Here is a 14,262-nt window from a genome sequence, read left to right on the forward strand (position 1 = left end):
CTAAGTACCTAACATTGATCAGCTGGCAAGTACTCTTGACACACGCAGAAAAGGGATAGGTCACAGCTTTTGCTACCCCATTTAATTATATGAATTCACCACAATGTCAATTGCTATGCAAATTACATTTATTTTATTCATATTTATTTTTTTTTATTATGGGAATATAGATTTTTGCAGTTTGCCCATTTATTGAAAATAATGGTTATATGTTTAAGGAGTTATTAATTTTGCTCAAAGCTTAATCCAAACATTTTTCTGCTCACAGTTTTCTGCAGTATTTAAAGTTACTTGCATCAATTATAATATGGAAGGAAAAATGAAATGTAAGTCCCTTTTTGCTCATTAACAAAAAAAAAAAAAAACCCAGACTATTTCATTATTTTAACCACATGAAACACCACTCGTTTTATGCATTATTCCTAGTCTCTGATATTTTATCTTTTGGCTATTACTAACATGTATAGTAGAAACAGTATAGCGCTCTACAAATGTCAATGGCACCATAAACAGTAACACTTTTAAAGGTGAACCTATAATATGTTTTTCTTTCTTAACAGCAGAAATATCTCTCCTTTCTTCCTCTGTGCTAATAAATGGTTCATTAAAGGTGCTTGAGTCCCAAGTACTCACAAACCACAGTTGCCATGCCAGGGACTCAAGTGCCTCATAGCTTTTGTAGACTACTGCTCATGCTCAGACTAGAATCTGGACAAGCAGCTGTGAGAACAGAGCACTGCTCATACTCAAACTGAAATATGAGTTCAAGCAAGTAGCTGTAGGGAGGTAGCAGTAGGGGGATTTTAGGGTTAGATAGTGGGAAAGGAGTTTTAGGGTTAGAGAATGTGAAGGGAGTTTTAAGTTTACACATATGCACTAGTTTGCATTTTTTGGATTTATTTTCTTATTCTTCTGACATAATGTGAAAATGAACCTCTGCCTCACTGGTATTATCTGTAATATTTAACCAATTTGTTCATTAAATTACTCTTTAGTTTATTCTTAACTTATATGCAACATCTTGTTCTCAAGCTGATTGAAAGGCCTGAATAGGAATGTTAAACAGGCCACAAAGATCATTGGTTCCAACCTTCAGTCCCTACAGGACATATATTCAAACAGATGCTATGGTAGAGTCTGAAAACTACTGAGGGATGTACACCATCCGGCTTATGGAGTGTTCAAATTCCTGCTAATAAGGAAGCACTACAGAAGCATTAGATGCAGGATATCCAGATTCCATAACAGCTTCTTCCAGATACTATCAGACTGCTGAACAACAAACCCATATCCTAATCCGCTAAATGGGTAAAACATTATTTATGTGCAATATGTCATTGTTATTTATATAAGTCTCTACACAGCTCACTTTACACATCTCTGTCTGCACTATGAAAACTGTAAACTGTAAGTTTATGGCAAATATTGGTGGTGCGTAATTTTTTTTACGTAAGTGCCTCTTTATTTATTCATAGTACTGTTTGTAATATATCCTTATATTTCTACTGAGTCTGTTCCTGTTGTTGTATTTGTTTTGTTTCTGCTGTAAAAAGCTTTACATTTTTTTACTTTATTTATTTTAGTAGCTTTTTGATTTCTATTTTTAGTATTTTAAATTATTTAATTTAATCTATCTTCTTTCTGTAAACTGTCATTCTTATGGTACGAGCTTGAGTATCAAAATTTCATGCAGTGATACACACTTTTTTCTATGTGTTGATCTATATGACAATAAAGTTTACTTTGACTTTGACTAACATGCAAATGCAATACTCAGCAAGCCTATAAATCTGTACTAATAAAGAGCCTCTATACACTGGAATGTCAGCTGCAAGTTGCAACATGAATGCACCTATATGCATGTACTTAACCAGCCTTATTATGCAGAAAATAAATAGAAACATATACTATATGCCCATTTAATCAAATGCAACACAAACAAGGTGCCAACAAAATTGTGTTTTGTGATGCCTACTTTCTGGTGCATAGAAAAACTCTTAAATAACATCTGTTAGCTTAGGCAGGTATTACATTTAGCTGGAGGGCTTACAGAAAGACAGAGAGAGAGAGAAACAGATAGCAGTTTATTAGAATATTTTGTCATATGTATAAATTCATGTCCAATGAAACTCACAAACTGTACAACACAACTATTAAACTACCACTATCTGGAAGTGCCTTTATTCTGATCATAGTACATTATCAATTACAGAATGACTGAAATGCAGAATAGCAATAAGTGAAAACTTTGAATCAACTACACAGATAAAATGAGAAGAAAAAAAATGAAAACAGTCTTTTTTGCAGGGGCAAGTCACCCCTGTATCCCTCACATGGAACACCCTCATCCCCTGCTACTTACGTATACCAGCTCTAAGATCACAAAATAGGGGAGAAAAGGAAAAAACACTAATTATCTCTGCCTGATGGTCTCACATCAACAGTAACACAGTATATTTGATGAAATGTGAAACAACCAAAATTTTGGAATATTCAAGCTTGAACAAATACAGTTTGACAGAAGGAACTGCAACTATTCATGCAGTTACAAGGCAGTGAAGAAGAACACAGTGTACTTTGACATCAACTCAGTTTTAACACGAGTCACATCATTTTCCAGAGTAAGAATTCAAATTGCATTGTTTGACTAACCATGGATTCACCACAGATTACCTTGCCTACGAGCTCTGGCTATCACATTAGCTGCAGACTTGCTCATCACATGAACAATATAAAGAGGACAGTTTGCTTGATGTGCTATTGTGATTGCTCTTTGGGTAGCTTCTGCTTCCACTTCTTCAGGTCGACATAGTTCTTGGCCTTCAGGGCCAGTAATCCCCAAGGCAAGAATCTTTTTGGCTCCCTACAAAAGTAGCAAAATATTTAAGCATGACAGAATGCTTTATTCATTGCAACTTAATAAATATTGCAGATTCATTCATACATTTCACGGTAACTAAATGAATGATGCAGATCACATTAACAGCCTCTAATAGTATTGTTGACAATCAGCTCTAAGGGGCCATCCTCATATCTTAGTATTTATCTGCTCAGTCAGTGACACTCACTTCTCAACTAGGATTGGCAATTTCATGATTGTTAGACTTGTAGATGTAGAGTTACTAATGTTTAATAAAAGAGGGTATCATGGGGGCAACCTCTGTAACTATACCATTTTATTGTATATATTATTAGATGTGGTAGTATGACATTTAGTGAAGCTGGAAATTCTTTTCAATGTATTTTTATGTTGGGGTAATTATTATCAAGAGTAACCCAGTGTTAAACTCTAATTTATTATTTATATATTTCTTTCTTTCTCTTCTGATAAATGTAGCTATTCCAAATTGGCACAATATTGAGTATAGACAGGCAAAAACAAGTAAAGTGGTGCAGGTAAACTATCCCTCCAAAAGTAGAAATACAATACAAACAAAACAAAGGAGGCTCCAGACCATGGCTGCTAAAAACATGTAAAGATTTAATCCAAAGTAAACACTTTCATAGCTCAAGGCTACTTCATCAGACAAAGACATACAACAAATCTACAGTTTATATACCATCGAGTCACATAATCAATCAATTAAATCATTATTAAAACTAATTATCTTAAAGGCACATAGCTGAATTCATTCATTTGTACTAAACATCACGGCTTGAAATATCTAAAAAGCATACATTATATGCCCAGTTCATTCATTTGTCTAAAAGATTAATACTAAATAAATAGCGATACAACATTACATAGTCGACTTTAAAATCTAAGCAATACACACATAGCTAAATACATCTCAATATTATTTTCTAATGCCTCTATTCATTAGTATTGGTTTAATGCAGATTTTGTCATTAATACCCTTACCCACATTCATCTGTAACCTAATAATCAATGCTTTATTCATTGCAACTTAATAAATATTGCAGATTCATTTATACATTTCATGGTAACTAAATGAATGATGCAGATTCATTCATACACATTTCTGTTTAACAAAAATACATAACGAGCTCTTTATTTAATAATATACTAGATATGCTGCAAATAACAGATGAAAATGCTTTTACATGCAGTATGAAAATAATTTTAGGACTAGACCATTACTAAACATTTATATCACTTAAAGCGCTAAAAGTATGTAAAAACTGCAAATGCAAGATTCACATTAACAGCCTCTAATAGTATTGTTGACAATCAGCTCTCAGGGGCCATCCTCATATCTTAGTATTTATCTGGTCAGTCAGTGACACTCACTTCTCAACTGGGATTGCCAATTTCATGATCGTTAGACTTGTAGATGTAGAGTTACTAATGTTTAATAAAAGAGGGTATCATGCGGGCAACCTCTGTAACTATACCATTTTATTGTATATATTATTAGATGTGGTAGCATGACATTTAGTGAAGCTGGAAATTTTATTCAATGTATTTTTATGCCAGGGTAATTATTATCAAGAGTGACCCAGTGTTAAACTCTAATTTATTATTTATATGTTTATTTCTTTCTCTTCTGATAAATGTAGGTATTCCAAACTGGCACAATATTGAGTATCTTGAAGTCAACACTCCCCCCCCCCCCCCGCCAAAAAAAATGTATTGGCTGTAACATCAAAAGTCATAAAAACAGAAAGCAAGCATTATACATATTTGGAAGTAATGTCATTCATTGTACTGTTTGCAGTTCTTGTGAAAGATTATAATACAACAATTTTCCATAAAATCATTTTACTAACTATTGAACTACTAAATAACTATTTACATATTTACAATACGCATATGTTCTCTATATTTATTCTGTATAAAACACAAAATCCTTCATTCATTCATTTGATTTGACACCATTGGTATATGTTTGCAAAATTAATATTATTTTTTACAAGAATTTTAATTTCTTTCTTTTGATGCATTTTTATAATATTTTTTTATTATAGATTTCCCAAAGAAGCAATAGAAATTCTGTGAATCTGTTTTTTTTCTTGTTAATATTTTTTCTTGTTATAGCAAATGCTGTTCAAAAAAGGGGGGATTGTCAGCATTGACACATGCTGGTATTGGAATATTAAAGGTTGTGAGAGCTCACCTTTTATTTTCTTTTTGATTCTTCCTTGTGGTGCAGTGGATTACTTGATTGTCAGCTAGAACAACCAGTTGGGAACCATGAAGTTTGACTTAAATACATCCATGTACAAACAGATGTGAATAGGAGTGGATGCACACCTTTGCATGATAAGGTGATTCCAGATGACCAATATGACTTGTTAATGACTATATTATTCACAGAAATGGTAGGATTACAAATCTTATTAATTTGTGAGACAGATCTCAGGTCTATATTAGAAGACCGAATGTTTAGGTGATTGACCTCCTAAACATCGATCTTCTAATATCAAATGCAAAAAATGGCGAATGGCTGATTTAACGCAGGGAAAGATTTCCCTTGGCTGTTCGCCAGAGTTTGCTATTTCCCTACTGTTGAGCAATCTCGGAGTTAGTATATTTAGTTAGGGGAGTGTAGATGTAAAGTAGTGTTTTTAGTGTTGTGGCTGAGGGACGTGTTTCCCTGGGACGTTCAACATTGTGCAGTTCGATATTAGAAGATCGATGTTTAGGTGTTCAATCACTTAAACAGTCAGTCTTCTAATATAGACCCCAGATCTCATATATGGACTGATTGTAGATTGCCAAAAGAAAATGGTGTGAAGAATTACTGTCCCACTAATAACCAAAAAAAAAGTAATGCTATACAGAGTAGCCTAAAGTACCACAAGAACTACCACGAGTAGTATATCATAACAAACTCTTCAATTCATCACAAAGAATACTTTAGTTTATTATAAACTGAGTTCTTCTATGTCTCAAAAGTGGAGACTTCATTAGAATCAATAAAGTACATTACCTCATTGCCTCACTTCCTTAATATATCAGCTCATGAAATCCATCATTAAAAATGAATACCAGTGAAATACTAGCTACAAAACAGATCCATAAATAGGCCCTGTTGGTGAAGGTAGATACCCCAAATGTATTTAAGCTTGTGTAATGCAGGCATTTTATGGTAGGTGAGGATCATTTAAAAGCAGCATTTGATGTGTGTATTCTAGATTCTGATGAAGTCTGTTGCACACAGACATAAAAAACTATATTGTGCATTACACAAGCTTAAATAAATTTGAGGTATCTACCTTCACCAGCAGTGCCTATTTTTGGATCCATTTTGCAGCTAGAGTTTCTTGGTATTTGTTTGGATTTCTAGCTGTTTTTCTCCAAGTTGTTGTACTAGATTGTTAAAAATGAACCAATCAAAAAGCAAACTCCAATTTAAGCTAAATCTCTCTATATAAATTGTTTTCCTATAGTATAAATAATGAAATTCATCAATTAGACAACCCTTAAAAAGGTGAATTACATATCCAACAAAAATACATTATTTATATAAATATATCATAAAACAATGTATATATAAAAATGATAGTATGCATATATAAATGACAAAAAGTGGTGAGAATAAAAACATTTAAACCTTATGATAAATTGATAAAAGAGAAAGTGATGTTATAGCTCGGCCTGTGTTAAAATTAAGTATGGCTAAGCTATAATGTCCCTTTCTTTGCAATTAATTTACATAAGGTTTTTATTGTTTTTATTCTCACCACTTTTTGTCATTTTTTATATACAAACTGTCACTTTTATGCATACATTGTTTTATTATACATTTATATAAATATGAATAACATATTTTTGTTGGATGTGCAATATACATCTTTAACTGTTATCTACATAATGATTTCATTTTTTATACTATAGGAAACAAAATTATATAGAGAGATTTAGCTTAGATTGGAGTTCACTTTTGCTTCATTTTTAATGACTGATTTCATGGACTGATATATTAAGGAATTGAAGTAATGTACATTATTGATCTTGAGAAGTTCCCACTTTTGAGGGACAAAAGTACTCAATTTATAATGAAATAAAGCATTTTTGTGATAAATTGAATTATTTTTGTGATATACTACTCACGGTAGTTCTGGTGCTACTTTAGGCTATTCTATATAACGTTCCTGATGTAGATTGTTATACATGACAATAATACACTATTTTGTTTTGTTTAAGTTATATCTTATAGATACATTTTAATTTCTATATTCTGAAAGATTCTAATGGATTCCCTTAACTCATATATAGTGGAGAACCTTCTTCAAAACAATTACTTAATTCAGTGTAGTTTTTGTGGAGTATATACAAAGTATATATCACCAGATATTATTCTTTGTAACAACTGTGATAAAGTGAAGGAATTATTTTTTTTTTATCAATTAAATTAATAACACAGCTGGTGACTCTCTCTTTGCAAACTCTGTAAGTAGACCCTGGAACTCTCTTCCAGCTGATATTACCTTACTTTCTAGCTTAGGTCAATTTAAAACTAGACTCAAACAACATTTGGCACTTAACTGGCTATGTCAGTGTATCAAGCCTGGCTAACTCTCTCTAGAATGTGTAAAAATCTGTCAACCAGCTTACTGTGTAATTTAATTTAATCCTGATTTACGCTCGGGATTAACTCTAACCTGTGGAACTTGTTTAACTTGCTTACTTATGTAATCACTGTAAATAGTCTGTAATATGTAATGCTGGTATTATGTAATGCTGTATCTGCTTACCCTTGAAGCTTTTCTCCCCGGGCCTCCGCTGAAAATGGACATGCATCCAGTCGGACTATCCCGGTCAACAAATGCAAAATAAAATAAATAAAAATAAATAAAAAAATATTTTTAATCCTTGAGAGTAAGCGATTAAGTGACATTTTATGCCATTGTAATAATGTTCTAGCAGAAAAAAAAAATCACTAAATTTGTGAACATGTGATAAACTGATAAATGGTGAGGAGTAAATGTACATACTATATCCCTTATATCTTGGAGTAATAAATGGAGAACCACTAATGAAAAGTCAGTTAATAATAAATCATTGATAACTATTCTTAAGGTTCCAAAAAGGAAAAAGAAGAAAAAATTAAAATAGTAATAACAAAAGAAAAAAAATTGAAGGGCCTATTAATGAGACATATTTATTGAAAATGGGATTTGAAAGCCTAAATGAAAAGGAATTACTATATATTGACAATTCAGTCAGAGTCCTGTGCAAGCATACACTTAGAAAAGCAAGATATTTCTGAACTACAAATTTTACCAGTCAAGTGACATAGGTTGTTACCATGGTTGTCAAAATGTATACACTGAGGTAAAAATAGCTTTAACCATACTTTATATGGCAACATAACAGGAGACGATATATTCAGAGCAAACTTCTCCCCCCCCCACCAAAAGGGCAAATATCTATCCCAGCAGAGTGCTGCCCCCCTGACATCTCAGATGCTCAGGTAAGAGCCGCCCTCTCCAAAGCAAAAAACACAGCATCAATGGGACCAGACAGTGTCCCGGGCTGCATCCTACATGAACTCCAAGAAGAGCTAAACCCAAACATAAAACTACTGTTCAGTCTCAGCCTTACTACAGGATATGTACCCAAAGAGTGGCATACAGCAACAGTGGTCCCTCTCCACAAAGGTGGCGCCTCAACAGATCCTGGAAACTGTCGCCCCATAAGCCTGACTAGCTTGGTCTGCAAAGCTATGGAAAGGATCATCATGGACCTCATAAATAAAGATATTGGGGACCTACAGACACTGGATCCTACCCAGTTCGGCTTTGTTAAGGGCAGATCCTGCCTCTTAAACCTGGTTGATTTCTTTGAAACAGTCACCAAGGACATTGATGAAGGGAAGGTGGTCCACACAGCCTACCTGGACCTCGCAAAAGCCTTCGATACAATACCCCATTCGAGCATTATAGATAAGCTCACCAGCTTAAATATAAACCCCTATGTCACTAGATGGGTTGCAAACTGGCTCAAGGACAGAACCCACATGGTTAGAATTGCTGGAGCCATGTCAGACTCCAAACCAGTTACAAGTGGTGTCCCACAAGGCTCAGTCCTGGGACCTCTCTTGTTCGGTATATATTTCTTGGAGGTACAGGCCAACACGGAAGGACTGTGGCTGACCAAGTTCGCAGATGACTGTAAACTGGGCAACATAATTGACTCTCCAGCCGACACAGGCATCCTCCAAAAGGGCCTCATAGAAACAGACAACTGGTGCCAGAGCCATGGCCTCAAGCTAAATGCCAAAAAGTGTATAGTCATCCCCTTTGGCAAAAATAAAGTGCCCACAAATTACCACATAGGTGGTAATCCATTAAGTACAGAAGAAGTAATTAGGGACCTGGGGACCCAAGTTGATAGCAGTCTCTCATTTGACAACCACGTGGCCAAATTGGTTAGAAAAACATTTTATATAGCCCACCTAATCATAAAGGGATTCACATCTAGATCAGGGGAGGTCATCGTGCCTCTCTACTCATCCCTCATCAGGCCCATAATTGAGTACAATGCCCCTTTTGGGATGTACCTTTCCAGACACCTGCAGCAACTGGAAAGACCCCAAAAGTACCTCACCAAGAGGATCAAAGGGCTCAAACAGATGCCATATGCTGCCCGGTTAAAGAAACTCCAGCTCTACTCAGTGGCATACCACCTGTTCAGGGGGGATCTGTGCCTGACATATAAAGCCATGTCCAACCCGGAATTAATGGACATGCTGCACCTCAGAAAATCCAAATCCCATCGAGCTACGCTCGAGAGACTTGAACCTCAGCACTGAAATAAATAGGACATGCTGGAGGGACAGATTCATAACCCAGAGGCTCCCTTCACTCTGGAATAAAATCCCAGTCCAGGTTAGGCAGAGTCCCTCACTGACTCTCTTCAAGAGGAATCTTGATGAGTGGATGGGAGATCGTAGGTTTAACCCGGGTATCACTTCTGTGTCACTGTTAGACAGAGGCACAGTATACTAACCTCGAAAAAGGGCATAGCAAACTTAATTTAAAATGGGTGGCGAAAGGCAAACACATTCTGGCTAGGCTTATAAATGCCTTAGGGCAGATAGCCTAGTATGAACCTATGAACCTATGAACATATAACTGATTTACATTCAGAAATCATGCATAGCCCTATCATGCAAGGAACTAATTCAGCTAAGCAAGATAGGAAAAAAACATGAACAGATGGCACAGTGGTGCAGCAGTAGCATTGTCACCTCACAGCAAGAGGTTCTCCAGTTTGATTCTCAGCTGGAATGCCTTCTGTGCAGAGTCTGTATGTTCTCCCTGTGTTTGTGTGGGTTTCCTCTGGGTGCTCCAAGTTTCCTCCCACATTCAAAGACATGCATCTACAGTGTTTGTCCCAGGGCCGCCACTGAAAATTGGCTTCATTCCAAGTCAGAATTTCCTGGTGAAGAAATGTTAAATCAATAAAAATAAAATGAAATAATATTGTGGCTACAGATATTGAAGAATATATTATACCAATAAACAAAGAAATGTAGAAGATGTGCACTTCTGAGGCTAAAGGTTCTAAAGAAAAACATTCTGTTATGGCTAGTAGCAAACAAGGTCTCTACAATTAAAAGAAGAAACAAAGGGTAGTGAAGTTTTGGTCTTAAGTGACTCTATGCTTATACCAGCAATACGAAATATATGTAGTTTAAATGAGAATCAAATCACTGAAAGTACCTTTTCTGGCTTAAAATTTGTTGATGTGAAATGTATGATTCCAAAGCTACTTCAAAAAAACTTACAATTTGATTTAATGCAAGTAGGCACTGATGATATGAGGCATACTCCATTTAACTATATGAAGAGTGCCATATTGGGCATAATCAGCATTCTTTCAGAGGCTTCTGTTAAATTAATTTTAAGTTAAATAATGCCTTTCTCCACATTGGAATGATTTCTTCTTGTCTAAGCTCATGTTTTCAACAGTTCATTAGGCAATTCTATACTGTGTGCAATGATAAAAGTATACATTATTGGGAAGATTGTCACTATGACAATCATATGTTTTCTCAAGATAGACTTCACCTTAGTCATTATGGAGCTATTTTTGTGTCAAAGAAAATTCAGGAAAGTTTTTTACACAATGATTCAAACAAAAATTTAGTAACTCTGCACAGATAAGATCTAATTCTACCTGAAAATGTTTGGAAAATAAGTTAAATTAATTAATTGTTATGATAAAAGAAAATAATGATTCATTATTAACAATTGTTGAATCATGGAACACTACAGCAGTTGACATTCTTAATTATATAAAATGTAACTCTTTAGAGTTGAATTCCAGGGAGGGAGAATAACACTATGGATTCACAGTAGTATTCTATATTCACTTATAAGAACAATTGCCAAGCTGGAATGTCTAATAGTTCAGGTGATGGAGCCTATTATAAAGTAAATATCTGACAATAGCTAATTGTTCTTATAGCCCCACTACAGTATCATCCAAATAGCGAGAATACCTTTATTGTTTAAATCAAAAATTTGAAATGAAAAATGTTATAGTACTAGGTGATTTTAATTAATCTCATATTTCACAAGACAGATTTATTGTTAAAATTGCACATGAAGGGGAATTTTTTGATATTGTGTTAGACAAGGAGATGTCTCAACTTCTTACTGTAGATACTAGAGGGGTTAACATTTTGGATTTGGTAACAGATAACCCTACTAATATCAATAATTTATTGGCTGAAGCATCTCTTGCATATAACAATTCATTAAAATTTCATTTAAAATATAAACTTCTATGCAAAAAATGGATAAAAATATAAGTAAGGAAAAAATAATCATCACACTATAAATAAATCATTGCACCTAACAGATTAGAAGTCATATTCATTAAAACAGGAAATACATTTTGATGTAATATATTGTATAATCTACTTAGTAGTAGTCTTGGATCTACAATTACTTATAAGTATGAATCCCCTAAAAATTAGAACAAACTGAAGATATGGACTGGAACAATGTCACTTTAAAGAGACAAGCAGAAGTACATACCTGAAAATTCAAGGAGAAGAAAAAAAACTAAAGGACAAATTACTCTTAGCATTAGTATAACATTGATGTTATCTGTTTTAATAACAAAATTCTTTTTCCATGACAATGTTTGCCTATTCAGTTACTGGAGATATGGGTGAAAGGAAGGAAACAGGGATTCACTTCTCTATAAGGTAAATAAATGCCACTTTTTCTTTTTCCTATATGTATTGCTAAGCTAATATTATATATTTTATTCTCCATATCAAATATATGCCTTACCTTAATATGTATTAAGAAATTAACTCTTTAAGTAATAAGCTGTCTTTACATATATATCCTGGTTTCCTTTCTTCATATATGTGTCACATAAATCCTAATATAATAGCTCATGATAACATAGCATAATAGCAAGTTGTTCACAGTACATTAAATAAGTGTGTCATAAATGGAATGGATGTTTATGGTGTTTTTGTTACTTTTAACTCTTAATTCACATGTCATTCTTGATCTGAATATGTGAGGTGTTGTATGTATGAGATTTGGATGTGCTTTCTCTAAGAGATATCAGGCTCTTAAACTGTTTATGAGTGCTTCTTTCTAATATAGTGATAAAAGCGTGTGTGTATGAATCTGTTTTCTTTTTTTCCTCATTTTTTTCCTTTTTCTTCTTTTTCTTTCTTATATACTCTTATCTAGGATGTTTGGTGTCAGTTTATTTGTTGGGGAGGGATTAGGGGATGGGTTAGGGGAGGACAAATACAGTAGTGAAGACAATTTCTGTGGTTTAACACTGGAGTTTACTTTGAAACCTGTCAGTTATTCTTTTGTTCTCCCCTTCACTGTTAGGATAGATATACAAAGGAGAAAAAGAGAAAAGAAAGAGAGGGAGAGAGAGACAGCGTACCAAATAGTTATAACAAAAAATAAAATGATTTTCATTTTCAGGAACCTTGAATATAAAACATGGGTTTTCTTTCTATTTCCAATTGCCTATACTCAAAATAGTATTAATACATTTAATTTAACAACAATGACTATATTTAAAGACAAAACACTGTTATACTGGTATCAATTACTAGACAATGGAAAGTACAAAATGTTGACCATGTCATTAATAAGTTTGAGGTAAGCAAACATATGTGGTTAGAAATTCAACATTTTAGACAATTTGTTGAACATATGATTAATCTAATGCAACCAATAGTTAGAAATTCTTTCCCCACATTCATTGATTTATGTATTATTCTAATGCACCAGAATATAATTGCAAAGGGACTTCTATCTAAACTATATAAGGTACTTAAGGAATCAATAGTTTGTCACAGAGAAAGCTATCGGGATTATTTTAGACTTGTTAATAATAACTCCCCAAGTGAAGATGATAAAAAACTAATACACCAATCTTCAAAACAATCTACTTCACCACTAAGGTGGAGGATATTCTCTTGGAAGTTCTTACATAGAACCTTTAAATACCACATAAAGTTGAATTGATGCATAATAAAGACATAGGATGTTAGAGATGTTAAAGCTCACTGGCAGCATATGTTTTAAGATTGTATAAAATTTAAAACATATTGGGATAATATGAATTTTCTCTTACAGTCTGTTTTTAATGATACATTTATGCTGATGAAATCTCTTATTTTATTTAATACTCCTATTCTCACTTGAGTCACAAAAATAAAATATCTTCTTTTATGGAGTAGCTTAACATTAGCAAGAAAAGTCATCAAGAACTGGGAGAATCAGATGACTCCTACTATGAAGGAATTTGTGCACTTGGCAAGTAAAGTTTGTCATCTTGAATTTATCACGATCTAGACAAGAACATTTAGAATTACCTCTTTGTATAATATATGGTTGAAATTCAAAGAAATGCTGAATAAACAGACTTTATTAATTAAGTAACATCTATTCTTATCACATTTCTTTTTCTGTTTAAAATTTTTTGTTTTATAGTAGACACCAATGTACATAGTTATTTTAGTTGCTGTTTATTATTGTTCTTTTAGATATGAATAGTTGTTTTATAATATTTCTATTATCGTATATTAATGTTTTGTTGTTAAGCCTTTCAATAAAAACAATTGAGAGAGAAGAAAACAATAAAAAAATGTTACTGTCTTGGTGGTATCAGAACCTTTGCAAACCAAACAAGAAAAAGGAACATAAAAATTTTGACTAATATATTTAGGACAATTATGATGAACATTAGGACAGAGAAAATAACATTAAAAAATAGACTGGGTATGGATTATAATAATAAGAAAAAAATATAGGTATATTAGCAAAATCAATAAATCAGACCACATAGTAAAT

The 14,262-nt window shown here is 33.5% G+C and overlaps 1 protein-coding gene across 3 annotated transcripts in view; it reads right to left on the reverse strand.

The window, feature by feature from the left end:
* The window catches only part of DPYS (dihydropyrimidinase), a 779,854-nt gene that overhangs the window by 292,936 nt on the left and 472,656 nt on the right, over window positions 1-14,262 (reverse strand). For all 3 annotated transcript variants that reach the window (XM_044065690.1, XR_006364014.1, XR_006364013.1), the window contains exon 4: window positions 2,674-2,863. In XM_044065690.1, coding sequence (XP_043921625.1) covers window positions 2,674-2,863 — 190 coding nt within the window. The remainder of the gene's footprint in view (window positions 1-2,673; window positions 2,864-14,262) is intronic.

The sequence above is a fragment of the Protopterus annectens genome, chromosome 3.part0, assembly GCF_019279795.1.
Source record: "Protopterus annectens isolate FY-2018-M chromosome 3.part0, PAN1.0, whole genome shotgun sequence".
In the NCBI taxonomy this organism is placed as follows: Eukaryota; Metazoa; Chordata; order Ceratodontiformes; family Protopteridae; genus Protopterus; species Protopterus annectens.